The following is a 27,948-nucleotide window of genomic DNA, read 5'->3' as shown; positions in this document are numbered from 1 at the left end:
AGGACACCATGCTGGGGGGGCGTGGGGGGCGGGGTTCCCAGGCTGTTCCTTTCCGTGCTCTGTCATGCTGGCTGCTCACCGTGAGACCGCGCAGCCAGGTCCACCTGCAGAGCCACCTGCAGCACAGAGGGCAGAGCAGAGTGCGGCCACAGGGGGGCGTGTTCCGATGTGCAGCCGTGAGCCTCCCGCTCTTTCAAGAAGATAGTTTAGAGTTAAGACAGTAAATCTCAATTGCTCAGATAGAAACTTGAAATGGTACAAACGGGTACGTGGGCCTAAGGGGAGGAGGAGACTTCTGCTCCCTAACTTCATCTCAGCTCACGTCCCGACGCAGCTCGCATCCGGGGCAGGCGGCCAGTCTCCTCCCAGAGCGTGCCCTTGGGCAGAGGCTGCCTTGGACCTACAGCCTCCAGGGGCCACACCTCCCTCCCAGCCCGCGCCAGCCTTTCTCTCCTCCTGCAAACACGTCACAGTGTTTCCTCCTCCTGCAAACACATCACAGTGTTTCCTCCTGCAAACACGTCACAGTGTTTCCTCCTGCAAACACGTCACAGTGTTTCCTCCTGCAAACACGTCACAGTGTTTCCTCCTCCTGCAAACACGTCACAGTGTTTCCTCCTGCAAACACGTCACAGTGTTTCCTCCTGCAAACACGTCACAGTGTCTCCTCCTGCAAACACGTCACAGTGTTTCCTCCTGCAAACACGTTACAGTGTTTCCTCCTGCAAACACGTCGCAGTGTTTCCTCCTGCAAACACGTCGCAGTGTTTCCTCCTCCTGAAAACACGTCACAGTGTTTCCTCCTCCTGCAAACACATCACAGTGTTTCCTCCTGCAAACACGTCACAGTGTTTCCTCCTGCAAACACGTCACAGTGTTTCCTCCTGCAAACACGTCACAGTGTTTCCTCCTGCAAACACGTCACAGTGTTTCCTCCTCCTGCAAACACGTCACAGTGTTTCCTCCTGCAAACACGTCACAGTGTCTCCTCCTGCAAACACGTCACAGTGTTTCCTCCTCCTGCAAACACGTCGCAATGTTTCCTCCTCCTGCAAACACGTCACAGTGTTTCCTCCTGCAAACACATCACAGTGTTTCCTCCTGCAAACACGTCACAGTGTTTCCTCCTCCTGCAAACACGTCACAGTGTCTCCTCCTGCAAACACGTCACAGTGTCTCCTCCTGCAAACACGTCACAGTGTTTCCTCCTCCTGCAAACACGTCACAGTGTTTCCTCCTCCTGCAAACACGTCACAGTGTTTCCTCCTGCAAACACGTCGCAATGTTTCCTCCTCCTGCGAACACGTCACAGTGTTTCCTCCTGCAAACACGTCACAGTGTCTCCTCCTGCAAACACGTCACAGTGTTTCCTCCTCCTGCAAACACGTCACAGTGTTTCCTCCTCCTGCAAACACGTCACAGTGTTTCCTCCTGCAAACACGTCGCAGTGTTTCCTCCTCCTGCAAACACGTCACAGTGTTTCCTCCTCCTGCAAACACATCACAGTGTTTCCTCCTCCTGCAAACACGTCACAGTGTTTCCTCCTGCAAACACGTCACAGTGTTTCCTCCTCCTGCAAACACGTCACAGTGTTTCCTCCTCCTGCAAACACGTCACAGTGTTTCCTCCTGCAAACACGTCACAGTGTTTCCTCCTCCTGCAAACACGTCACAGTGTTTCCTCCTCCTGCAAACACGTCACAGTGTTTCCTCCTGCAAACACGTCGCAGTGTTTCCTCCTCCTGCAAACACGTCACAGTGTTTCCTCCTCCTGCAAACACATCACAGTGTTTCCTCCTCCTGCAAACACGTCACAGTGTTTCCTCCTGCAAACACGTCACAGTGTTTCCTCCTCCTGCAAACACGTCACAGTGTTTCCTCCTCCTGCAAACACGTCACAGTGTTTCCTCCTGCAAACACGTCACAGTGTTTCCTCCTCCTGCAAACACGTCGCAGTGTTTCCTCCTCCTGCAAACACGTCACAGTGTTTCCTCCTCCTGAAAACACGTCACAGTGTTTCCTCCTCCTGCAAACACATCACAGTGTTTCCTCCTGCAAACACGTCACAGTGTTTCCTCCTGCAAACACGTCACAGTGTTTCCTCCTCCTGCAAACACGTCACAGTGTTTCCTCCTGCAAACACGTCACAGTGTCTCCTCCTGCAAACACGTCACAGTGTTTCCTCCTGCAAACACGTCGCAGTGTTTCCTCCTGCAAACACGTCGCAGTGTTTCCTCCTGCAAACACGTCGCAGTGTTTCCTCCTCCTGAAAACACGTCACAGTGTTTCCTCCTCCTGCAAACACATCACAGTGTTTCCTCCTGCAAACACGTCACAGTGTTTCCTCCTGCAAACACGTCACAGTGTTTCCTCCTGCAAACACGTCACAGTGTTTCCTCCTGCAAACACGTCACAGTGTTTCCTCCTCCTGCAAACACGTCACAGTGTTTCCTCCTGCAAACACGTCACAGTGTCTCCTCCTGCAAACACGTCACAGTGTTTCCTCCTCCTGCAAACACGTCACAGTGTTTCCTCCTCCTGCAAACACGTCACAGTGTTTCCTCCTGCAAACACATCACAGTGTTTCCTCCTGCAAACACGTCACAGTGTTTCCTCCTCCTGCAAACACGTCACAGTGTTTCCTCCTGCAAACACGTCACAGTGTCTCCTCCTGCAAACACGTCACAGTGTTTCCTCCTCCTGCAAACACGTCACAGTGTTTCCTCCTCCTGCAAACACGTCAGTGTTTCCTCCTGCAAACACGTCGCAATGTTTCCTCCTCCTGCGAACACGTCACAGTGTTTCCTCCTGCAAACACGTCACAGTGTCTCCTCCTGCAAACACGTCACAGTGTTTCCTCCTCCTGCAAACACGTCACAGTGTTTCCTCCTCCTGCAAACACGTCACAGTGTTTCCTCCTGCAAACACGTCGCAGTGTTTCCTCCTCCTGCAAACACGTCACAGTGTTTCCTCCTCCTGCAAACACATCACAGTGTTTCCTCCTCCTGCAAACACGTCACAGTGTTTCCTCCTGCAAACACGTCACAGTGTTTCCTCCTGCAAACACGTCACAGTGTTTCCTCCTGCAAACACGTCACAGTGTTTCCTCCTGCAAACACGTCACAGTGTCTCCTCCTGCAAACACGTCACAGTGTTTCCTCCTCCTGCAAACACGTCACAGTGTTTCCTCCTCCTGCAAACACGTCACAGTGTTTCCTCCTGCAAACACGTCACAGTGCCTCCTTCTGCAAACACGTCACAGTGTTTCCTCCTCCTGCAAACACGTCACAGTGTTTCCTCCTGCAAACACGTCGCAATGTTTCCTCCTCCTGCGAACACGTCACAGTGTTTCCTCCTGCAAACACGTCACAGTGTTTCCTCCTGCAAACACGTCACAGTGTTTCCTCCTGCAAACACGTCACAGTGTTTCCTCCTCCTGCAAACACGTCACAGTGTTTCCTCCTCCTGCAAACACATCACAGTGTTTCCTCCTGCAAACACGTCACAGTGTCTCCTCCTGCAAACACGTCACAGTGTTTCCTCCTCCTGCAAACACGTCACAGTGTTTCCTCCTGCAAACACGTCACAGTGTTTCCTCCTCCTGCAAACACGTCACAGTGTTTCCTCCTCCTGCAAACACGTCACAGTGTTTCCTCCTGCAAACACGTCACAGTGTTTCCTCCTCCTGAAAACACGTCACAGTGTTTCCTCCTCCTGCAAACACATCACAGTGTTTCCTCCTGCAAACACGTCACAGTGTTTCCTCCTGCAAACACGTCGCAATGTTTCCTCCTCCTGCAAACACGTCACAGTGTTTCCTCCTGCAAACACGTCGCAGTGTTTCCTCCTCCTGCAAACACATCACAGTGTTTCCTCCTGCAAACACGTCACAGTGTTTCCTCCTCCTGCAAACACGTCACAGTGTTTCCTCCTGCAAACACGTCACAGTGTTTCCTCCTGCAAACACGTCACAGTGTTTCCTCCTGCAAACACGTCACAGTGTTTCCTCCTGCAAACACGTCACAGTGTTTCCTCCTGCAAACACGTTGCAGTGTTTCCTCCTCCTGCAAACACGTCACAGTGTTTCCTCCTCCTGCAAACACGTCACAGTGTTTCCTCCTGCAAACACGTCACAGTGTTTCCTCCTGCAAACACGTCACAGTGTTTCCTCCTCCTGCAAACACGTCACAGTGTCTCCTCCTCCTGCAAACACGTCACAGTGTTTCCTCCTGCAAACACGTCACAGTGTTTCCTCCTGCAAACACGTCACAGTGTTTCCTCCTGCAAACACGTCACAGTGTTTCCTCCTCCTGCAAACACGTCACAGTGTTTCCTCCTGCAAACACGTCACAGTGTTTCCTCCTGCAAACACGTCACAGTGTTTCCTCCTGCAGTCAGGTCGCAGTGTATCGGATGTCTGCACGGGCATGGCCGGCAGGCGGGGGCGTCATCCTGGGATGGGTGACCCACCCACTGGAGCTCTGCTGCCTCCTCCTCCCGCGGAGAGGGCTGGGTGCCTGCAAACTGCCAGCCTCCTTCTAGACGCGGGTGGTACCAGGACAGGCCTCCTACCACTGACACGGCAGGGGCTCCCGCAGACACATCCTCAGACACAGGCCTGGAACCAAAATGCTAGTTTGCAGTTTGACAAGTGGTCGCCGATGCTCTCCTCCACATCGTTGGCTGGGACTTAACCAAGGACTGTGCGGTGGGCTTCGTCCATGGCCCCGGGCCTCGCACTCGCGTCCACGCCTGTGGGACCCAGCCCAGAGCTTTGGCAGTGCAAGTGTCCGAGGAACCGCCACTCACGAGACCTACACCGTCACCACCTGCTCTCCCCGGAGGGGAAGCCACATGGCTGCTCACCCAGCCGCCCGCCCGTGGAAGGCCCAGGACCTTGGCCGCAGCGACGCTCATGTCTGCCGTGAGCACGGAGGCTGGGCCTTTGCTCCTCTCGGAGCTACAGCCGTGGCCTCTTTCACCAAGACCACAGGTACAGGCAGAGGCCACCAACGGGGAGTCCGGGCTCAAGCCGCTCTCACTGAAGACCCCTGGCGATGAGTCCTCAGAGCCCCTGCCTGCGCCCGGGCCTTGTGGTCCATCGTCACTGGAGAGTCGTGAGGGGTTTGAATTCACTGCCCCTGGAGGCTGGCTTCGCAAACACGTCGCAATCCGTCGGATGCACCTGGGAGCAGGTTTCCGGCACCGCCCTGTGCTGACCGCTGACCGCTGCCCAGACCAGCTCAGACGCGCTCTTACTCTCATCAGTGTGTTAGTGTCTGACCGCGAGCACTTGTGGGGGAGGAGCTCAGATCCAGCATCTGTCAAACTGTGAGTCCCCTGGGGCTGGTGAGAGGGAAAGGCTGCAGGTCACAGCTGGCTCCCTCCCCGCAGTCCTAGCCAATGCCCGCCCCCCCGCCCCCCGGCTCCCCGGGCATCCCTGCCAGGCAAGCAGCCGCTGTGCGCCCCAGGACTCCCCGAAGCGCTTCCACGCGCCACCTCTCTATCCCCCAGGCCACTTGTTAGTGTTCTTGATCCCGGTCTGAGCCCGCAGGCCCGGCAGCCCTGGGCATCCTAAGGCCCCAACAGAGGCCCCAGTGGCGCTCAGGAGCCCCGCCATGCACCTGCTTCCCTCACAGCGGGCCTGCCGGGCGCGGCTCTGGGTCCCTGTGGGCCCCCTCCAGGAACCAGGCCTGAGGAGGCCACTCCAGAGCCACCAGGGCCCCCTGGGCTCAGACTCCGGGCGTCCGAGTCTCCGTGCCACGGGCCCGTTAGAATCGCTTCCCCAACGTCCCTGCCACTTGCCCTGGCTCGCGGTGCAGCTCGTCCCCACAGCGCGGCTCCAGTCACACGTTGACAACAGAGCCTGTGGGACTGGGCCGCCCTGGCCCAGGAGCGCAGCGTCCGCTAAGAGCTCGCTGTATGCGCCCGGAGCCACCCGGACTTCCCACAGACCTGCTCCCCCACATCTGGGGCCAAAGTGGGTCCTCTTTGCCTCTCCAGCTCCCGCCGGGGCCGGAAACCGGGGCCTTGGCTGGAGGACGCTTCACCTCAGTCTCTGCCCGTCGTCACCTGCCTCGTTCTGTGTTGGTGCCGCACGTCCCTCCTACAAGGACACCAGTCATGGGCCAGGGCCCCGCCTAACCCCATCCTTCATCTGGACGTGAGCACGCTCCCAGCACGGTCCTCGTCACGGGCCCTGGGCGGGCGGACGTGGGCTGACGCGGGACGCAGCCCGGCGACGACAAACACTAGACTGAGCGCTGATCCTCGTGAGAGACCGGAGGCGGGCCGTTGCCAGCCGCTGGAAAGTCATTGTCCAGTGACGGGGGCTGGCTGCGGCTCCTGACCGCGGGCCGCCCCCATCCTGCTGCGCCAACGCCTGGCCCCGGGAGCGTCATCTCGGGGTCCCCTCTTGTCCCGATGAGGAGCGGCTCTCTGCGGACTCCGCCTCCTTTCCCGCACCCCGGAGCTTGGCCACGCGGGCCCGGTTGCCTGGGCCCCCCTTCACTGAGGGTGTCATGGGGGGTGGGGGGAGAACAGACGGTGAGGAAGGTCACGCGCAGTCGTGCGAAGGAGACAGCATGCACCTGGGTGCATTTCCTGGGAGCTGAGCACACGGGGCCTGACTGGGGTGCTCGCCCTCTCCCCACTTCCCTGGCGCTGAGCAAGTGTCCCAACCACACCCCCGCGTGGCTCTCTAATGCTTCCTTCCCTCCCAACGGGCAGCCACTCACCCTGGACTCCCGCTCATTAGCTGTTCCGGGGGGGGGGGGGGGGGGGGGAGAGGAGGGGGGGGAGGGTCTCCTGAAGCATGTCCCTTCCGGGCAGGCCCTGTGGTCTCCTGCTCTCCCAGCCCCTGCAGGGACCCGCCCGCCCTGGAGCGCCTGGTGCTGGCGCCAGTGCAGCCGCCTGGCCCGAGGCGGGAGGCGCAGGGCGGTTAACGCTTTGCTGCCCAGAACAGGACCTGAGGTTCTGTGGCTTTGCAGGTCAGAGGTTTCTATGGCAGCCTCTGGGCCTCCATCTCAGAGCTGCACTCCCTGAACCTCGTCCAGTGTCCAGGCAGAGACCAATGTGTAATGTGTGCCTTTTCCCTGAGCCGCCACCAGATGGCACTGCGCCCTCGCGGGCACCGGCAGGGAGGCCAGGAGTTCCAGATCCCCCGCAGGCAGGCAGTCAAAGGTGGGCCGCGGGCGGGGTGGGGCTGCAGCCAGTTTGACAGACATCACCCAGACCCGAAAGCCAAGGGGCCCTGAGCCTCAGCGAGGGCCTGGGGTCGGTGTGACGGACCAGGTTTGGGAGCCACTGAGCCCTGGCTTCTCGCTTTGGCTTCTGTGCGCTCCTGTTCGGGATGCTCTCCCGGCCGTGCTGCTCTGTAACTTAATCCTGGCCCCTGGTCCCAGGCAGGATACTGGAGGCACCCAGTGTGTGACGTGGACCTGCACCCACTGCTGGGCTCAGACCTGTTGGCGGGTGGGTCCCTGAGGACAGAGGACAGGCCTCTGGGTGGGCGGAGAGACCACGAAGGATGCCCACGAGGCGGCGCCGGCGGCCCAGAGGCAGGGCTGCTGAGGTGGGGCCCTGCCGGGCCTGTGAGTGACAGACTTGGGGAGCAGATGGGAGGTCCCCTGGGAGGACGCAGGGAGCACACACACGCACGCCCTGCGCTCTCCCTGCGGGCGGTGTCGCCCAGCGGGGGATGGAGAGGCCGAGGTGGGCCTTGCAGAGGGACCGGCTCAGAGGGCTGCGAGGACACGGCTGTGCTGGGAGAGGCGCACTCTCAGGAGGGCTCACGGTGCAGTGCTGAGGCCCAGGGCCAGCGAGGGACCAGCTCAGGCACGGAGGGGACAGTGAGGTGGGAACGGGGCAGCCTGAGGAACAGGTCAGCTCAGGAAACACCCCTGAGACTGGTCACTGGACGGACAGCCCTCAGGAGATGGCTCGCCTGGCCCTCGGCGCCTCCTGCCCCGTCTGCTCCCTGGAGTTCTCCGGGGGCTGCCCTGGGGGATGCAGAGGGCTGGGGCTGGGGCTGGTGACACCCCTCTGGGTTGAGGGCCTGCTGCCCCATCCCCTGCAAATCCAGAGGCACCATCAGCAAAGTCCAGGGAAGAGCAACAGTTATGGAGACCCCTGACCCAGGGGCAGTCCCCCAGGACCAGCACCGGGCGCTGTGTGAGCTGCACGGCGAGAGCTCACCCTCAGAACAAACTCGGGAAGCCTGGTGTCCGTGGGCACTGAGTCCATCACGCCAACAGCGGATCTGCACCGTCGGTGGTGGCGGAGGCACAGGCCACTGCTGTGCCCTAGACGGCCGCACCGCACAGAGGACGGATGTAATGCGTTCGCACTCTGTGTGTGCAGCTTCGTCACCCACGTGCCGTGGCCCCGGCCGTGAGCAGAGGCCGTGTGAGCCTCGCCCCGCAGGCAGCACGAGGGCAGAGGGAGGCCCGCCGGCCCGCCAGTGCTCCTGTGCAGAGCGTGCACACGGGAGGAGGAGGCAGGAGCGGAGCCGCCACTCAGCCCAGTCGGACCGCTGACCAGCTCCGCGGGGCAAGCCCGAGGGAAGGGAGGCGTCAGAACCCAGCCCTTCGTTCGATGGTGTTGGCACGAGTTTTAGAGCTTTCAGAGGAGATGCTGACCTCCTTCGAAGTGGCTCCTGAGGGGCAGGTGAGGGTGCTTTGCCCCGAGAGGCTGAGTGTGCACCGAGCTCCCTGCCTGCCTCTCTGTGCTTGGCACTCAGTCCGCGTCACCCCGTCCACGGCCAGGAGCAGGCGTGACAACGCTCCCTCTGCCCTCGGGGGACCCCAGCCCCGTGGCCCCACTGGTGTCCACGTGGCCCTGAGCCACAGCAACCGAAGGAGATGACGCAGTGACTGGCCGCTCAGAACCGTGTCCGCTCCTGAGACCCACGACTAATGCCTTTCCCGTCCTGCCCCCAGCTTGTCAGGCTGCCCACGAGCCACGTCAGCAATGAAGAAGGCCAAGCTGTCCGGGGAGCAGATGCTGACCATCCGGCAGCGCGCCAGCAACGGTAACCCACCCACAACATCCCCCTACTGCCCACCCCACCCCCACCCCATATCACCCCTCCATCCCATATCACCCCTCCACCCCATATCACCCACCCCATACCACCCACCCCATACCACCCATACCTCCCACACCACTACCACTACCCACCCCATACCACCCACCCCATATCACCCACCCCATACCACCCACCCCATACCACCCACCCCATATCACCCACCCCATACCACCCACTCCATACCACCCACACCTCCCACACCACTACCACTACCCACCCCATACCACCCACTCTATATCACCCCCCCACTCCATATCACCCATCCCATATCACCCACCACCCCATATCACCCACACCACCACCACCCACCCCATACCACCCACACCTCCCATACCACTACCCACCCCATACCACCCACCCCCATATCACCCACCCCACACCACACCACCACCACCCACCCCACACCACACCCACATCCACACCACCCACACCTCCCACACCACTACCACCCCCCCACACACACCACCCACACTCACCACCACCCACCCCCATATCACCCACCCCATACCACACCCACACCAACCACACCTCCCACACCAGTACCACCACCCCACACACACCACCCACACTCACACCCACACTCACTACCACCCACCCCATATCACCCACCCATACTACACCCACACTCACCACCACACACACACACACTCACCACCACTACCACACACACACACACACACACTCACCACCACCACTACCACCCACACCCACACCACCACCCACACCCATACCACCCACACTCACATCCATACTCACACCACCACCCACACCCACACTCACCACCACACCCACCCACACACACACACACACCACACACACCACTACCACAACCCACACCCACACCACCATGCACACTCATACCCACCCCACCCCGGCTCAGGACCGGCCGCAGCTACAAGCTGGTGCTCAGTCCTCTGGCTTACCGCAGCCGAGCACAATCAGAGACCAAGTGGGACGGACCAGGTCTGTCCTTACGATAACGCCTGTTAACCTGGGAGGGAGTCCTTCCCAGGTCACCCCGTCACCTCTCACCAGGTCTCCGCCAATGTCGCAGGGTCCCACCAGGGGTTCCAGCGGTTCCTCCCCAGGACCCACCTTGGTGCCTCTGCCCCATCCAGCCTCCTCTAAGGAGCAGAATTGGGCCCCTCCACTCCGCCTTCACTCTGAGCCCCCAGGCCTGGGTTCCTGATCCGTCTGCCAAGTCCATTCCTCTGAGTGCTGCCCACCCCATCAGGCGTGGAGGACGTGCCAGCCTCGGGGACACCCACCTGCAGTTCCATCCCTGTGCACGTGCCCATGTGCGGGAAGTGATTTGTAACCCCAACCAGCACTCTGGCCCCCCAGGACGAGTGCAGAGCCGAGGAAAGTTTGTGTCCCTGAGCGCGTGCCCAGCCGAGTGAGGTCGCCCCTGCGGCTCTGGCCAGTCACCCGGGAGGGTGACCCTCAGTGTGGTCTGCACACCCTGGCTGATTGTGTCTGGTTTTAGGGCCTTAATTGAAAGAAGGGCAGTGTTTGGGGACAGAAGGACACCCAAATGTGACTATTTTCTATCTATATATATAAAAGGCTAATATGCTAAGTGTCCAGCCGGCCGGCCGGTTGCTATGACACACACTGACCACTAGGAGGCAGAAACTCGATGCAGGAGCTGCCCAGCTGCAGTGACTTGGCAGCAGCAGTTCTCGGGTGATGCACCCCAAAACCAGAGAGGAGGGAGCCCGATTCCTCGCGGGGCCGTGTGATTCCACCTTCGGCCGTGGGTTATGTTGTTGCTGGGGCACTGCCGCCCCGAATCTGGTTACTGCTCACTTGTGTTTGCGTTCCACACCCTGTACAACAGCAACCCCATACCACCCCATACCACCCACACTTCCCACACCACTATCCCTCGGGGGATGTCGGAGAGCCAGTTTCGGCCCGATCCCCGCAGGCCAGGCCGAGGGACCCTGCTCACTCCGCAGACGCCAGGGAGGAACTGCAGGAGGTTGGCTCTAGAGCGTGTCCAGCCCATCTCACCCAGTCTCATCTCGCCAGCCACCTTCTAATTAACTTCCTTTCAATGTGCATGAGTCCGTGCACCGGGTCACTAGTCTTCAGTAAGAAAACTGGGAATTCTCACGTGGTGTTCCCCAAGCAGAGTTGTAACGCACTTGGGTTCTGTTCGCCGGGGCAGGCATAGAGAATGACGAAGAAATCAAACAGCTGGACGAAGAGATCAAGGAGCTGAACGAGTCCAACTCACAGATGGAGGCCGACATGATCAAGCTCAGGACTCAGGTCAGTTTGCCCTTCCTGCCAGCTGGGCTGCAGCCGTCCCTGCCACCTGCGGGCACAGGCGGGGGACTGGCACTGGGAGGCGCCCTTTAGCTCCCCCCACGTCGGTCTCTGCAGTTTTCGGGGTGGCGTTGCTGGAGCCAGTGGCCATCGGTCGCCTGGTTGCTGGCGTTTGTGTGGGATGAGCAGGAAGGCCAACGCCTTAAAATGACAGGTTCTTGACCTTTGAAGCCTTTTTATCTCAGCAAAGGGGTCCTCTCTTTGCATCGGTAGACGTGCCCCTGCCTGCGGGCGGTGCCCACTCCCCGTGTCCACACTTTGTGCCTCTCAGATCACCACCATGGAGAGCAGCCTGAAGACCATCGAGGAGGAGAACAAAGTGATCGAGCAGCAGAACGAGTCCCTGCTCCACGAGCTGGCGAACCTGAGCCAGTCGCTGATCCACAGTCTGGCCAACATCCAGCTGCCGCACATGGTAAGTGAGTGCGTCTTCCCCCGAGCTGCCCGCCTGGCCGGCCCCTGACCCACAGTCTAAGATCCAGCTGCCACCGTGGTAAGTGACTGAGTCGGCTCCCGAGCTGCCCGCCTGGCCGGTCCCTGACCCGCAGTCTGGCCGACACTCGGCTGCCTCCGTGGTAAGTGACTGAGCGTGCAGGCGGGCACTGGTGGCCTGCCCAGCGCCCCGGGAGGAGATGTCTGTGGTGACTGCTCGTGGAGCCCGCCCGCCGTGGCGCTGCCTGCTAGAGCCTGGTGGCTGGTCCGGGCACCCGTAGAGTGAGCGTGCTCTGAGGAGGCCTTTAACCATGATGCAGACAGTGGCCAGGCTGTGATGCTGTTTATGCTGATGTGAATATCCTATTCAGAAAATGAAAGCTGTGTATGAACTACTATTTAATATCTCGTAGGACCCAATCAATGAACAAAATTTTGATGCATACGTGACTACTTTGACGGACATGTATACAAATCAAGATCGTTATCAGAGCCCAGAAAATAAAGCCCTCCTGGAAAATATAAAGCAGGCTGTGAGAGGAATTCAGGTCTGACCAGCTGCTCAGTGACGTAGTGGCGGAACCTGCTAGAAAGGACGCCTGTCGCCCTGCTGCTGCCCCGCCCGAGCGCATCCGTGCTCATGTCTGTCCGAGAGTGTCCCGCTCAGAGACTCTCCATGGCCTCACGTCCTGCTTTAACGTAGCACCTGCAGATAGTTGGACACATTCACGTTTTGTACGTTTCACATGAGCCGACATAGTGTGATTCTCCATGTAATGTTCATAGCTGCTAATGTATGCACATTTGGGGGGATATATATATTTCTGAAGAGGTAAGCTGATCAAAATAGAGTGTAAATTCTTTTTAATGCTTAGTGGTTAAATGTTTTAGTATTTTGAACTGAAATGGACACAAAGAAACGGCTTTGAATGACCATGAGGTGGCTGCAGCCACGTTTCAGACACCGCCATTTCGCCTCGCGGCGGGGGATTTTATGGAATTTAAGAAGTACATTTTGTGTGCATATTGTTTCATAGCAAGAATTGTTTGCAAAAAATGCTTTATTTTTGAACGATGCTTGGAAATATTATGTGATTTTTTTGTTTGTTTGTTTTAGGAGGATGGTGTATGGTGGGGGCAATAAGTGAGGTTTTTTGCATTCCAAGGAAATGGCATATGGACTAACTGTAAGAAATGAGATAAGTAATTTATTGTAACAACATCAGCCATGGAACTTGGCAGAAGATGCAAAGCAGCTCACACGGCACTTTCTAATTTGCTCCTGAGCGTGGCATGTGAGACCTGGGAACTGAGCTCCCGCAGGGGCTGCAGGAGGCAGCGAAGACCCCTCACCCCAGTGAACTCCGAGCTGCCCTCCCTCCCTCCCGCGTCCCTGCCTCAACTGGCTCTGCTGCAGGGAGGCCTGGCCAAGGAGTCGGCTCCCTCGGCTCGGAGGTCACTTCCGAGTGTTTATTCCCCTCCCCCTCAAACACTGTCGTTGCTGTTGTTATTATTTTGCATTTGGGGCATAAAGGGAAAGGACTTGTGAGTCTTCGAGTTACGGGACTGGATTTTCTGCTGAAATCGGTGGCAAAGCTGCTCAGAACCGTGTCTCCCGCTGACTTCAGCTTCGCGTGAGCCTGTGGTGCGTTGAGGGCTCTCTCCCCAGGCCCTGGAGTCCCCACGCCCTGGAGTCCGACCACGGAGGGTTGCCAGCCTGCGGCCCGAGCTGCTCGAGGACGGTGCAGTCCAAGCAGGTGTCCTGGAGGTACTTCAGCACTTTCTCTGTCGCGAGCTCCGCCAACATGTCCGCCCCTGGAGACCGCCGTGTCCCCGACAACCCGAGACTGACCGGCCTGCCCCGAGGACTCGCGGCCGTGTCATGGCATCACTTCCTTCCATGTCTTGATGTTACGCAGGAAGTACAAAAGTACTTTACAATTTTGTTATGAAAAAAAGATGGGTTTTGTAAAAATTAAAAAAAATATTTTTAGCAGAACAGGACTTACAGGGTCATTGTCCCCACAACGTGCCAGTCGACTATTTGCACTCACCTGTCCTCTGTGTCCGAGCGGAGGTGTGCAATCTGCGTCCCAGCCTCGCGACGCCGGCCCGGAGGACCCGGGGCCCGCGGGCGGACCCGACACCGCGCTGAGGGGGCCGCCGGGCCTCCCACAGACTCTGATCCAATGCCCGACCTCGTGGACATGTATATAACCACATCCCAGCGGCACTTTATACGCTCACTGTACACACGCTCCATCCTCACAAGGACTCCCGTGACGAGCTGGGAAAAGGTGTGTAATTACCGGGGCTCCGCAGCTGCTCGGTGGCCTCTCTGTTAGCCCGTAGTCGTAGCTGCCGCGCTCAGAATTGCCTTCGAGAGCTGACGCCAGGGCCAGCACCTGCTGCCACGCCCCGGCCGCCGCCGCTGTTCATATCGGCACCTGCATCCCCGTTGTGTCCGCAGCTTCCCGCCATATAGCGATGCTTCTCGTAGAGTAATAGGTAGTCTCGGTTTCGGATTCTTGTTATCACCTGTGTGCAATGGAAAGGGGTTTTAAGCACAAATCTGCTGCTCACCTGACATTGGTAATAATATCCAATCAGTTACCTGTGACTGTTCCATAGGGGACCACAGTGTCCATGCTAGAATGCTGACCTTTCATATGGGATTATCGTGAGTCATCAGAGTTTATTTATTATAACTTATTGTTCATATTCATTTCTAAGTTAATTTAAGTGGCCATTTATTAAGACAGAATTTTGTATAAATATTTATTGTGCTCTGTGGAACTGAAGTTTGATTTATTTTTGTACGACACGGCATGGGTTTGTTGACACTTTAATTTTGCTAAAATGTGTGGAATCACGAGTTGCAGTGATACTTCATTTTTAAATTGTGAACTTTGTACAAACTTTGTCATGCTGATGTTCACACATCTTTCCTCTAAATAAAAGGTGTTGCCACATTTGTAGCACGACGGATCTCTAACCGGGGTCTGCGTCTTCTTTCGGGGCCACGCCGTTTGGGTCCCAGGCGGCCACATTCGGGGAGGGTTAGCTCTCCCCCCCCCCCCCCCGTGTCACTGCCCCCGGCCCCCAGGACACGTCACGTGTCTACGTGAGATCTCTCCCCAGGGCAGGGACCTTCTGAACACCACACACCAGGAGGCCTAGGTGCACGGACAGCGTCTGTCCCTGAGGATCCCCCGCTGCTCTCCCTCCTCACGGCCTCGGCCTGCCCTCGTTCCAGACCAGCTCAGGTCAGTGCGTCCCAGGACCCCAGGACCGCTGCACCCCGAGGCCGCGGCTCCTCCTGAGGGCTGACCCCGGCGGGCAGTGACCTGAGGCAGAGGCAGGAAAGTGACCGGAGGAGCTGTGGACACAGGCACCTGGGATCCGCCACACCGCTGTGGCTGCCGGTTTGATTTTTAACCCGACTTTTTTAAATGGTTAAAAAGCAGAAGATGGACCGGTTTCCTCTGTAACCGAGCGTCCTAGGGACCTGACACCTACTTGGAAATGCAGTCGCTAAGCCATCATCCAGGACCCTGAGAAAGGGCGCTAAATGCAAACAGATGCCCATCAGTGCTGGTGGCCGGGACAGCCGAGGTCCGCGGGTGGGGTGGGAGTCTGGCCAGGCGGGCGTGTGAATGCAGCTCCGCCCCCGACACTTCTTCCTGCCAGATGGTACTTTCCCGTGGGAATGGCTATGGAATCGACAGTGTCTCCCCCAGATTTCATGTTTTGAAACCGAAGCCCCAATGGGATGGTGCCAGGGGCTGGGGCTTTGGAAGGTGATGAGGGATGGGTGCCCTTGTCCCTGGGGAGCTCAATCTCCCCCACCCTCTCCTCAAAAGCAGTGCTGCCTGTCACCCCCCCTGCCCCCCGCTTCCAGCCAGAATTCAGCAACCCTCCTACCATTGCCGCCAGGAGGACACAGGACACCCCCGTCAGGCTCACCTGGAAGACACACCCCTATCAGGCTCACCTGGAGGACACACCCCCATCTCTGCACCTGGAGGACACACCCCCCGTCTCTGCACCTGGAGGACACACCCCCGTCTGCTCACCTGGAGGACACACCCCCGTCTCTGCACCTGGAGGACATACCCCCGTCTCTGCACCTGGAGGACACACCCCCGTCTGCTCACCTGGAGGACACACCCCCGTCTGGTCACCTGGAGGACACACCCCCGTCTGCTCACCTGGACGACACCCCCATCTCTGCACCTGGAGGACACCCCCCCGTCTGCTCACCTGGAGGACACACCCCCGTCTGCTCACCTGGAGGACACACCCTCGTCTCTGCACCTGGAGGACACACCCCCATCTGCTCACCTGGAGGACACACCCCCGTCTGCTCACCTGGAGGACACACCCCTGTCTGCTCACCTGGAGGACACACCCCCGTCTGCTCACCTGGAGGACACACCCCTGTCTGCTCACCTGGAGGACACACCCCCGTCTGCTCACCTGGAGGACACACCCCCGTCTGCTCACCTGGAGGACACACCCCCGTCTGCTCACCTGGAGGACACACCCCCGTCTCTGCACCTGGAGGACACACCCCCATCTGCTCACCTGGAGGACACACCCCTGTCTGCTCACCTGGAGGACACACCTCTGTCTGCTCACCTGGAGGACACACCCCTGTCTGCTCACCTGGAGGACACACCCCCGTCTCTGCACCTGGAGGACACACCCCCGTCTGCTCACCTGGAGGACACACCCCCGTCTGTGTACCCCGCCCTCTGGTCCTGCCACAGTGGTGGCCTCCAGCCCCCTCCTCATGCACCCCCCTCACTACACCCTGCTGCACCCACGCTCACTCCTCTAGCAAGCTGTCCCAGGCCCGGCTATTTCAGAACCAGCCGGCAGGTTGGCTCGATGGGCCTGCAAGAACTCTGCGAGCCGAGGGTCAGGCGACGGGGCGCGTGTGTGAGTTCTGGGTTGGAGCGGCTGTGGTCTGAGCAGCACAGCTTCGGAGGAAAAACACCCTGAGCTGAGACCACCCCTAACCTTCCTTGTAGCCCGTCCAGAAGACTGGCCTCCACGTGGGGGTTCCCAGGCCCCACCGGCTCCCACTGGGCAGCCATAGGCCGGGGCCTGGGTTCCTCAGCGTCCCTGCCTTCAGAGGCCTTGGTGAGTCTGCGGGAGAGGGAGAGAGAGATGGGAACATCCATGATGAGAGAGAATCATGGATCGGCTGCCTCCTGCACGCCCCCCACTGGGGATCGAGCCCACAACCTGGGCACGTGCCCTGACGGGAATGGAACCCTGACCTCCTGGGTCATAGGTCGACGCTCAACCCCTGAGACCTCTCCCCCTCCCCCCGTAGGCCAGGCCCTTTTAGATTTTTAGGGAAATGGCTCCCTGTAGGTGCTTTCCACACGTGGCCTCTCAGCAGGCCAGAGGCGGAGGAGGCTCTGGAAGGACTCTAGGCCATGAGCAGAGGCTGCCCCACCTGCCTGTCGGCCGTGACCCCAGAACCAGTGTTCCCCCGCGGAACGCCGTCTTCTCTGCAGACAGGGCCCTTGCAGGTGGCATTCGTCAAGTTAGGGCTTGGTCATCAGGACCGGCTCGTGGGAAGCAGAGAAAAGACCCTGAGGACCGACACAGGGAAGCGCCCGTGACCAGGAGGCGGAAGTCAGCGTGACAGCTGAGGGCACCAGGGCCCAGCCTCACAGGAGCCGAGAGAGGCCTGGGCGACTGGACCTCCGGCCTCCAAAGGACCCGACCCGGCACCTGGATCTTGGATTTCTGGCCTCTAGGCCGGCCGGAGAACAGCATGCGGTACCTCCCTGCAGCTCAGACACTGGGGTGCAGTCACCGACCCCCGGACCCCCGCCCGGCACTGCTGCCAGACCTTGTCCCCCATGGGGCAGGGAGAGCGGCGGAAGGGACTCAGGGACCTGCAGGTAAAGGTGGCCCCCCAGGCAGCCAGGCCTGCGAGGGGACTAATGGTCTGGGAAGGGCCCCTGGCCGTGCCGACCTGGGCCACCCGGACCCCTGCCTTTCTGAGGGATGGCCATGCTCAGGGCTCTCACTTCCCCTTCAATCGTCACAGCTCCGGTACAGGTGGGGAAACAGGCCCAGAGAGAGGGAGGACGTTGCCCGGGGTTACAGACTTGGTGAGGCTGCCTCCCCCTTTTTGTGATGTTCCAAAGCCCACGTCCTTTTCTGTGTGACTCCTCAAAGGTCCAGTGGGAGGAGGACAGGAGGCATGGACACTGAAGAGGCAGCAGGAAGTTCCGGCCGCGTGTCCGGGCGCTAGCACTGCGGACGGATGCTGGGCTGGTCCCCTCAGCAGAGCCTGGCGGACGAGGGAGCTGGGGCCGGAGGGCGCCGGAAGCTCTGCGCTTGACCCCAACCTGGTCAGCCAGGCGAGGCCAGCCATTTCCCGCCCCCTCCGGCCAGGGCCGCGCGAGGGGCCAGCAGCAGTGGGGTGCAGCTGCCCAGTAAAGGTCTAGGGGCCCCACTGAGTCCCCACGGGGGGCACAGGTCAGTGCCTGGCACCTGGTGATGGAGCTCCTGCCCCTCCCCGACTGGCTGCAGGTCCTTGGCAGGTCACTCAGAGCCTCCAGATGGGTTTTCCATCTGCAAAATGGGGCGACCGGCGTGGCACCGTGGGTGCGTCCGAGGCTCCGGCACTGAAGGTGGCACAGGCCTCGGGTGCACAGTGTCTCTGAGTCTCCAGGACCTCGCCAACACTCACCGAGGCGGCTCTGAAGGAACCGGGATCGAGGTGCAGGCAGCTCCCTCCACTCGTTAGCCTTTGCTCCTCTGGGTGGTGATCTAACCGACCAAACACAGGCAAGTGGCATCAGGGCACCTGAACGGAATGTTCCCTGTAGACAGATAACAGGCCTGGGGCTGGTAATCCATGTGGAAAGTGGTCGTGGAGGGAAGGGGACATTTCACCTGGGTCTAGGCAACAGAAAACTTCCTCAAAGGATTCAGGGAGGGTCAGGATCCCAGCGTGCAAGGCCCCCGCGGGCCTCTAGAGGGCAGACGCGGGAAATAACGAACAAAGACCTGGATTCTTCCAGCAATCCAGCTCAATGTAAGAGCTCATTACTGAATGCAAATTCTTCCAGGCCCAAACCATGCAGGTGTGGCCCCCATCCCCACCACAGCTCCTCACCCAACGCCCTGCACATGGCTGCATGCCAGTCAGGGGTCTCCAGAGAACAGCAAGCACTATGGTATGGATGGTGGGTGAGTGGGTGAACAATGGATGAATGGATGGATGATGCATGGTGGGTGGATGGATGGGTGGGTGGATGGTGGGTGGGTAGATGGATGGATGGGTGGGTGGGTGGGTGGATGGATGGGTGGATAGATAGATGGGTGAGTGGATGGATGGATGGGTGGGTGTGTGGATGGATAGGTGGGTGGATGGTGGGTGGGTAGATGGATGGATGGGTGGGTGGGTGGATGGTGGGTGGATGGGTAGATAGATAGATGAGTGGGTAGATGGATGTGTGGGTGGATGGGTGGATGGGTGAGTGGTTAGGTGAATGGATGGATGGATGGATAGATGGTGGGTGGATGGATAGATGGTGGGTGGATGGCTGGATGGTGGGTGGATGGGTGAGTGGTTGGGTGGATGCATGGATGGATGGATGGTGGGTGGATGGATGAGTGGTTGAGTGGATGGATGGATGGATGGATAGATGGTGGGTGGATGGCTGGATGGTGGGTGGATGGCTGGATGGTGGGTGGGTGGGTGAGTGGTTGGGTGGATGGATGGATGGATGGATGGTGGGTGGATGGGTGAGTGGTTGAGTGGATGGATGGATGGATGGATAGATGGTGGATGGATGGCTGGATGGTGGGTGGATAGGTGGATGGTGGGTGGATGATGGATGGTGGGTGGATGGATGGATGGTAGGTGGATAGGTGAGTAGATGGATGGGTGTGTGGGTGGGTGGATGGACAATGGATGGATGGATAGAAGGATAAATGGATGGACAGGATGTAGGAAGGAAGGAAGGAGGGGAGGACAGATAGATTTTAAGGAATTTGCTCATGCAGTTGTGGGTGCTGGCAGGGCCCCAATCCCTAGGGTAGCCAGGGACCCGCACTCAGGATCTGGGGCTACCGTCTTGAGGCAGAGTCTCTTCTCTGGGATTTTCACTCTTAAGACCTTACTCGGAGGGGCTGAGGCCACGACGTGACGGAGGGCGGTCTCCTTAGTTCCAGTCATGATGGTACACCAGCCCCCCTACAAGACGCCTCCACACGACCCCGGGTTAGAGTTTGCTGTCCGGGTGCCACCTTGACACCTAAAGTCAAGGTCACTGCTGGTCAGGGGACGGCAGGTGAGCTGAAGAGAGAAGCTAGCTACCTGCTCAAAGATGCTCACCTATGGGTGCAGTGCGCTGGGGGTCCCCCTTGGAAGGGAGGGGTCCGGACAGGGTCACAGGTCAAAGCTGACCTGTCAAGAGGAGGACCCGGTGGACCCGGGAAATATGTGTAAAGTGTCAGAACGCAACTGCAGACGTATTTGTAACCAGCCTCTTCCTTCCTTCCCTCGGTCTGTGCACCTCCCGTGGCTTCACCCACCCCGCTGTGGGCTGTGGTGACGGGGTTTGCCTCTGTGACCACAGGGGAGGGACCTGGGGTCTGGAGCATCCCAGCCCGCCCTGCACCGGCCCTGCATGGGCTCTGCTCCCAGCGGTGCCTCGAGGTGGCAGGGACAGGAGGTGGGCGGTTAACAGGCCTCGGGTCTCAGGCGGGCTGCCCAGCTCCCTGTGTGAGTGTGTGTGTGTGTGAGTGTGTGTGTATGTGTGTGTGTGTGTGGAGAGACAGAGACAGAGAGAGAGAGATAGAGAGAGAGAGAGAGGAGAGAGAGAGAGGAGAGAGAAAGAAACAGAGAGAGGAGCAGGGAGCGCCAGCTTGGACGCGTGCCTGGAACGTGGAAACGCTCTGTAAGTTTCATAAAACAACAAAACCCCCTCGCACACATGTGGGAACCGCATGTGGCTTGGCCGCGGCCTCCAGCTGCCGAGGGCAGATCTGGGACTGAACCCCTGGCCCCCTGGTGTCGGCTGCACACCCAGAGCCTCGCGGAGGGAGGGGGACGCAGCGTGCGGACGTGGGGCCGGAGGTCCTCGCCCCGCCCCGCCCCGCCCCTGCCCTGGGGAGGTGGGGGTGGGACGCCAGAAGCCGCGCGCATGTGCACCGCTGGCGCCCCCCGTCCCCCGCCCCCCGCACAGCTGGGACATAGGCCGCAGTCGGGCGGGCGGGCGCAGTCCGGAGCCGGCCTGGGAGGCGCGGGGGGCCTCCGCGGTCGGTCTGTGCGTCCGAGCGTCCGTGCACGCCGAGGCCATGGCCGTGCGCCCCGCGCGCCCCTGCCTGCTGGCGCTCCTGCTGTGCGGCGTGTGGGGGCCGCTGGCCGCCGTGGCTCAGAGGCCGGGCGCGGGGTGCCCGAGCCGCTGCCTGTGCTTCCGCAGCACCGTGCGCTGCATGCATCTGCTGCTGGAGGCCGTGCCCGCGGTAGCGCCGCAGACCTCCATCCTGTGAGTACGGGGGCCGGGGCGCGGAGGCCGGGGGCGCGGGGGCCGGGAGCCGAGGGCGCAGGGGCCGGGAGCTCGGGGGCCGGGGGCTTGGGGTCTGGGAGCCGGGGGCGCAGGGGCTCGGGGGCCGAGGGCCGAGGGCCGAGGGCGCAGGGGCCGGGGGCTGGGGACGCGGGGCTCCGGGGATTGGGGGCGCGGGGGCCGGGGGCGCAGGGGCCGGGAGCTCGGGGGCCGGGGGCTTGGGGTCTGGGAGCCGGGGGCGCAGGGGCTCGGGGGCCGAGGGCCGAGGGCGCAGGGGCGCAGGGGCCGGGGGCTGGGGACGCGGGGCTCCGGGGATTGGGGGCGCGGGGGCCGGGGGCGCAGACGGTCTGCGATCTTGGCCGGGGAACGTGGAGACCCAGGCGGGAGAGCGGGTGTTGGGGGCCGGGCGTGCCCGCGGGCTTTTGTCCGCTCTGGCCGGTGGCGCGGAGGGCGGACCTGGGCGCGGAGCGCGGCCTCCGGAGCCGCCTTTGTTCGGAGCCCGGAATCCCCGCTGCCGGGGACGTCGTCGAGGAGCCGGGGAAGCCCCGCTCGCTCGGATCCCCCTCCCGCTCGCCTCTCTCCTCCGTCCCCCTTCTGTGCGCCTCCCCCTTCCCCTCTCCCCCTCTCCCCTCCGCCCCTCCCGCTCCTCCTCCGAATCCCCGCTCTCCTCCTCCGGGAACCTCCCTGGGGATCCTCAGGTCCGAGCGCACCTGGCGGCCAGGACTCCGGGAGGGGCCGCGGGGCTGGTCCTCGGGGTCTAGGCAGCCGAGTCCGAGCGGGTCTCCAGCCGGCGCCGCGATCGCGAGTGGGTCAGACTTCGCGGGGCGCGGGCGCCGCTTCCGCGCAGAGTTCCGCGCGCGGTGTCTCCGCGGGCCCCGACCCGCTCGCGCCCCGGAGGCCACATTCCGCTCCCTGGACGCGGGCGCCCGGGACCCCGAGGGTGCGGACGCGGCTGGAGGAGCGGCTGGCTGGGGGCGGAGGCCCGCGTGCCTTCAGGCGCCGCCACAGCCCGGTCCCGGCTGCCGCTCCGGATGCCGGGCATAGTTTCCACTCGGCCTGGCCGGGCCGGGCTTGGCTCCGCCGCGGGACCTGCCGAGGCCGGGAGAGCTGGAGCGGGCGACTCGGGAAGTGGGCGGGCGCGACCTCCCCTGTGGCGCCGCCTCGGGTCCCGCGGGCGCGATCGGCCCAGAAACCCGGCCGCGTGCGGAGGGCTCGGGCCGCGTGGGCGGTGCGCGCGGACCGCTTAGTCCTCGCGAGTCGGGAAAGCGGGGACCCTGAGCCCGGCCCGCGTCCGGCTGGTGCGCTGCGCCCGCGTCCTGACGGCGTTTTAGGCAGAAAAGGCTGGAGAGCGTTGCCGCCCAGCGGGTCCGCCGCCCGGTGCTGGGGAAGGAGCGGGGTCGGGCCGCGGGGTTCCGGGAAGGAAGGCGCCCACAGGCAAACTCCCGCCGCGATCGCGCGTGGGCCAGGCGTTTCCCTGCGTTTCTGGGACTTGGGGCCGTTGTCCGTGAGCCCGCGCTGGGTCATCCGCTCGGCCTGGCAGAGTGCGGCTGACCCGGCCCCGGGGGGCCAGCCGGGTGCGGGGAGGGCCTGCAGGTCACAGCCGCGCACACCCCAGCTGGCGGGGGGGACCCCATGCTGCCCGCTGCACACCTGGACGGGAACACCGGACCGCAGGCCAAGTCCTGGCGGGACAGGTTCAGGCCCCGGGGCCGGACCGGGGCCCAGGTGGGTGGGAGGTGGCGGTGATGGCGGTTTGGGGAGGAGCCCGTGGCGGGTGCGCCCCTGGGAGCAGGTGTGAGCGGGGCGCGGCCTGGGGAGACCCGACATGGTCTCGGGGCCCCGTTATAAATTCCACTCAGCGTTTCTCCCAGGTCTCTGCTCTCACGCATTTTATTTTTTATTAAAATTAAAAATCCTGCCGAAACCGGTGTGGCTCAGTGGATAGAGCGTCGGCCTGCGGACTGGAGGGTCCCAGGTTCGATTCCGGTCAAGGGCATGTACCTTGGTTGTGGGCACATCCCCAGTGGGGTGTGTGCAAGAGGCAGCTGATCGATGTTTCTAACTCTCTCTCCCTCTCCCTTCCTCTCTGTAAAAAATCAATAAAGTATATTTTTAAAAATCCTGCGGTGGATCAGAATCTGGAAGGTGCCAGGCTCTCCCCTCAGGCCGGGCCCATAGCGGGTTGTTTGGACCCGAGGTTCCCTCCGAACTGCCCGGCCTGAGACCCCCTGCGGCTCGGGTTTGGGTGAGTTCCGGCCACAGGGACGCAGAAGGGCTGCTCTGGAAGCTGGGCCGCCCCCATCCCGGGACCCCCCCTATCCTGGGACCCCCCCATCCCGGAACCGCCCCCCATCCCGGAACCCGCCCCCCCCATCCCGGGACCCGCCCCCCATCCGGGAACCTGCCCCCAACCCGGGACCCCCCCATCCCTGGCCGCCCCCCAACCTGGGACCCACCAGCCTCAGGCTTAGGCTTTGCAACTCCTCCCCCCACAGAGGCACCTTCAACCCGCCTGTCACTCAGCTGGGAAGTTCCTGCTTTAAGTTAAACTGGTCACCCAGGCAGCCGTCGGTCACCCTAATAATAAAGAGCTAATAATGTCAAAGGACGTTTTACCAGCCCCTCCCGCCTTCCCCTCCTGTTGGGGTCCTGCCCCCCCCCCACACACACACACCCTCAGCCCCTTCCCCGCCCTGGGCCTCCCCTGCACCCTGGGCCTCCCCTGCACCCAGGGCCTTTCCTGCCCGGTGGTGGGAACCCGCCTTTCAGAAACGACGCCCACCCACCTCCGGGCAGTCAGAGCCCTGAGCACCGATGCCTCCGGGGTCAGGAACCCCGTGCGGAGGGGCCTGGGGTGGACCCCTCAGAGCGGCACCCCCACCCCCCCCCCCCCCCGACCCTCCAGGCCTCCGGTGCCTGCAGACAGGGTTCCCACGCCCTGGTTTTCTGATCGGCCCCTGAGTGTTCGGGCTGTGCCGGTTCCGGCTCCGATCTCACGGAACACCTGGGCGGGGGGCGCAGGAGTGAGGCCGGCGCAGGGCTGTGGGCTGCCGGAGGCGGGCACCGCGGGCTCAGGACCCCCGCCCCTCGGTGTGGACGCTGTCGCGAGGCCCATGCCCACGCTGGGAGGAGGGCCCGGCCCGCCTTGTTCCCTGGAGACCAGCCTCCCCTCCACCGGCCTCCCCTGGCGGCCCCGGGCCCGGCTCCGGAGAACCTAACTAACGCCAGCAGCTTCCTTTGCACAGGTGGGTGGGGGAGAAACGCGGCCCAGGTGGGGGGGCCGTGGAGGGAGCTGGGAGCTGGGAGGGCAGCCTGGCCACAGGTCAGTGGTGGGAAGGCCGCCTGCCGTTCCGGCTCTGCGGACGCGGCGTGAGGGACGCCGTCTGTGAGCCGGAGCCTGTGGCTGAAGACAGATTCCTGCTGTAAATCCTGTTAAAACGCGTCAGCCCCGCTCGCATCTGAAAAGCACGTGAGGACGTGTAACACACGTGGGTGTTGGTGCCGGACTCCTTCTCCGCGTCGACCCGAAGCCTCAGTGACCCACGGTCTCGGTTCCCCACCCTCAGCCTCCTCTGAAAATGTTGAGTGGAAAATTCCAGAAACAAGCCGTGTGTAAGTTTTGAATCGCAGGCCGTTTGGTCGCCGGTTGAGATCTCACTCCATCCGTCCCCCGCCCCCCAACCTGACTCACCCCCGAACCTGACTCACCCCCGAACCTGACTCACCCCGCCTCGCCCGCCCTTAGTCACCGGGCAGCCGCTCGCCTCTCAGACCAGCGGTCACCAGGGCACCGGCACCGTTTCACTTACTCCTAACGGCCCGAAGCCGAGGGCGGCCGGCAGCGCAGACCGACCAGCAGCCCGGCCGTCCTGTCCGTCCTGTCCGTGGAGGGGACCTGCTCGTGGGGGGGACGCCGTGCGGAGGTTCTCACAGGAGGCCCCGCACGCCGCTGTGCTCACTGCGTGTCGTCCTCGTTCTGGTTTTCATTAGTGATTGCTCGTCTCTGCGGCACCTGATTTCCAAACGAAACCACAGGAGTGGGTTTGGGGAAACGTACAGGGGTCGGGGCTGTGGGTGGTTTCAGGCGTCTCTGGGGTCTTGTCCCCTGTGGGGAGGGGGCTGCACTACGTACCCGTCGCCCGGGCCAGGCCGGGGCTGGCAGTCAGCCTTCGGGGGCCCAGGGGCCCGCGTGCTGGGCTCAGAGGGACTGCGGTTCCCGAGCCGCGGTGGGGGCGCCGTCGCCATCGGGAGGTGTCTGCGTGGTGATTTCCCGGCACCGTTTGGAAACGTGTGTCTGGAACGTTAGGAACGCCCGGTGTGGGTGTGAGTGTAGGTGTAGCTGCGCTTCCTGGGGGAGCTCCCTCCCCCTCTGTCCTGAGCCCAGGAGGGGGCTGTGGCCGGAGGGAAGCAGGCCCGTCGCTGGGAGTGTGGGTCCTGCTGGCCTCCTCCCGCCCGGGGCCACCCAGACGCAGTTTTGTTTAATTAACAGATTATTGACTTCAGAGAGGAAGGAAGAGGGAGAGAGGGAGAGAAACATCGATGAGAGGGAATCATCGATTGGCTGCCTCCTGCACGCCCCCTACTGGGGATCGAGCCCGCAACCCGGGCATGTGCCCTGACCGGGAATCGAACCGTGACCTCCGGGTTCAGAGGTCACGCCGGCCGGGCCTGCCCTGCGCAGCCCTGTGACTTGGTTCCCCTGCACAGCGAGGACGGGCCGCGTGGGCTCCCGTCTGTCCCTCCTCCCGGGCCCAGGGCGGTGGCCCGGGGGAAGCAGGGCCTTTTAGAAGTGGGTGCCGGGCCGACGGGCCGAGGTTCCACATCAGAGTGTCAACATGACTGGGGGTTCCAGGGTCCAGACCCACGTCCTCCGCCCTCGGCAGCCGGCTGAGGCTGGCCCTGCGGCTCTGGGCTGCCCCCCCCCCCCCCCCCCGGGCGAAGGGGAGGTTTTACGGTTACGACCGGGGAGGCCACTGCCCACAGGAAAAACCTCAAACAGACGCCTGGGAGGCCCGTGTGGGGCCAGCGGGGTCCCCGGCACCTCGCAGTCGGGGCCAAGCTGGGCCTGGCACCGGGGCCTCGTCTCCCTCACTCGGACGCGGTGGGGCCCCGCACACGGGTCCGGACCGTGGTCCGAGTTACTGAGCACACGATCCGGCCGCTTTGGGGCACACACGAAGGCGAGATGTCTTTCCATTGAGTGACCTTTTCTGGTAAATGTGACTTAAAAGCAGCTAAACTTGCCCAGCTGGCTCAGGGGTGAGCGTTGACCTAGGATCCAGGAGGTCACCGTTCAATTCCCGGTCAGGGCACAGGTCTGGGTTGCCGGCTCGATCCCCAGTGGGGGGCGTGCAAGAGGCAGCCGATCCAGGATTCTCATCATTGATGTTTCTCTCTCTCTCCCTCTCCCTTCCTCTCTGAAATCAATTTAAAAAAATACATATTTTTAAAAAGCAGCTAAACCCGACTGAATCGGGCGTCGTGGGGGTGAGGACATCCGAGTCTCCCTGGAGCTGCGGAGCCTGGTCGGCCCGGGGTCCTGGCTGTGGGGGAACGGGGCTCGGGGCGCTGTACCCCGACACCCTCGCGGGGCCCGTCCTGGTGGCAGAACATGGCGGAGTGGTTCTTGGTGCCGGCGTCCCAGCCGACGCGTGGTCTCCCAGGCGGGATTATTGATTATTGATTATTGATTATTGTGTAGCCACAGCTTGAATTCTTTCTTGGGGTTAATTTTGAAAAATACAAGTTAGTCTTTCCCTCCCTGAGTCCTGGTGTCTCTTCAGATGCTACAAAAAGCAGAGCAAGTCCTGGGGTGCCAGGCAGAGGGTCCCGGTGGGGGCCGGGCGGGTGGCAAAGTGGCCGAGGAGGGAGACTGGTTCCGAGTCGGGTCTCGGTCGGTGCTCCTGGCTCGGGTAAGGGTCAGTCGTCGTAATTGGATCAGTTTCTGGACCCTGTTGCCTCGCTCCTTGGTTTCTCAGCACCCTGCAGGGTAGAGAAACGGGGGGCACTGGTCCCCCAGAACTCACCCAGCGATCTGGGGTGAAGGGTGGCCCGTGGCCTCCGTGTGTCCCCAGGAGGCGCCTGGTCCCCGTGTCGGCCTCATGGAGACTCCGTGGCGGGCGTGCCGGCCTGACTGCCCACCGGTGGTGGGCTCATGCCCGCCCGGCCGCCTCGCCCGCCCTGCCCGGCCCTCAGGGGGCTCAGAGCCAGGCCGTCCCCGAAGGTCCCCTGGTTGGCGCCCCCTCGGGGAGCGGTGGGGCCCTCTGCAGGACCGGCCACACGGCTGGCGGTCCCAGTTCTGACCTTTGCACGCGTTTTCTTTTAGGGAAAACAAAAGCCTCATCGATCACGGTGACACGGGCCGGTTCCGTGCTTGCCGTGCCGTGTGGGCTGTGACCTGTCTTTGCCGCAGTCGAGATAATGAGCCCCTCCCCCGGCCACAGCCTGCCTCCCCCCCCCCCCGTTTCCTCTTTGTTCTCGGCTGGAATGTCTTTGTCTGGATTTGGCAGATCCGGGAAGTCCTGCCTGGCAGCCGAGTGCGGGCCCA

At 61.7% G+C, this 27,948-nt stretch overlaps 2 protein-coding genes and 1 long non-coding RNA gene across 4 annotated transcripts in view; 2 read left to right on the top strand and 1 right to left on the bottom strand.

The window, feature by feature from the left end:
- The window catches only part of MYT1L (myelin transcription factor 1 like), a 258,267-nt gene extending 245,206 nt beyond the window's left edge, over positions 1-13,061 (top strand). Inside the window, exons 22-25 of the mRNA XM_054728327.1 lie at positions 8,939-9,030; positions 11,261-11,364; positions 11,693-11,836; positions 12,971-13,061. Of these exons, the coding sequence (XP_054584302.1) occupies positions 8,939-9,030; positions 11,261-11,364; positions 11,693-11,836; positions 12,971-12,997 (367 nt within the window). The 3' untranslated portion in view covers positions 12,998-13,061. The remainder of the gene's footprint in view (positions 1-8,938; positions 9,031-11,260; positions 11,365-11,692; positions 11,837-12,970) is intronic.
- LOC129151879 (uncharacterized) lies at positions 13,061-15,046 on the bottom strand. Its single transcript, XR_008558588.1, has 3 exons — positions 15,022-15,046; positions 13,908-14,391; positions 13,061-13,786 (listed from the first exon to the last, which is right to left on the bottom strand). It is a non-coding gene; the product is annotated as an uncharacterized LOC129151879 (long non-coding RNA).
- Positions 15,047-21,088: 6,042 nt separating this feature from the next.
- PXDN (peroxidasin) overlaps positions 21,089-27,948 on the top strand; it is a 59,919-nt gene continuing 53,059 nt past the window's right edge. For both annotated transcript variants that reach the window (XM_054728326.1, XM_054728325.1), the window contains exon 1: positions 21,089-21,383. In XM_054728326.1, coding sequence (XP_054584301.1) covers positions 21,193-21,383 — 191 coding nt within the window. In that variant the 5' untranslated portion in view covers positions 21,089-21,192. The remainder of the gene's footprint in view (positions 21,384-27,948) is intronic.

Source organism: Eptesicus fuscus, chromosome 16 (genome assembly GCF_027574615.1).
Source record: "Eptesicus fuscus isolate TK198812 chromosome 16, DD_ASM_mEF_20220401, whole genome shotgun sequence".
Classification (NCBI taxonomy): Eukaryota; Metazoa; Chordata; class Mammalia; order Chiroptera; family Vespertilionidae; genus Eptesicus; species Eptesicus fuscus.
This window is presented reverse-complemented; position numbering and strand designations above follow the sequence as displayed.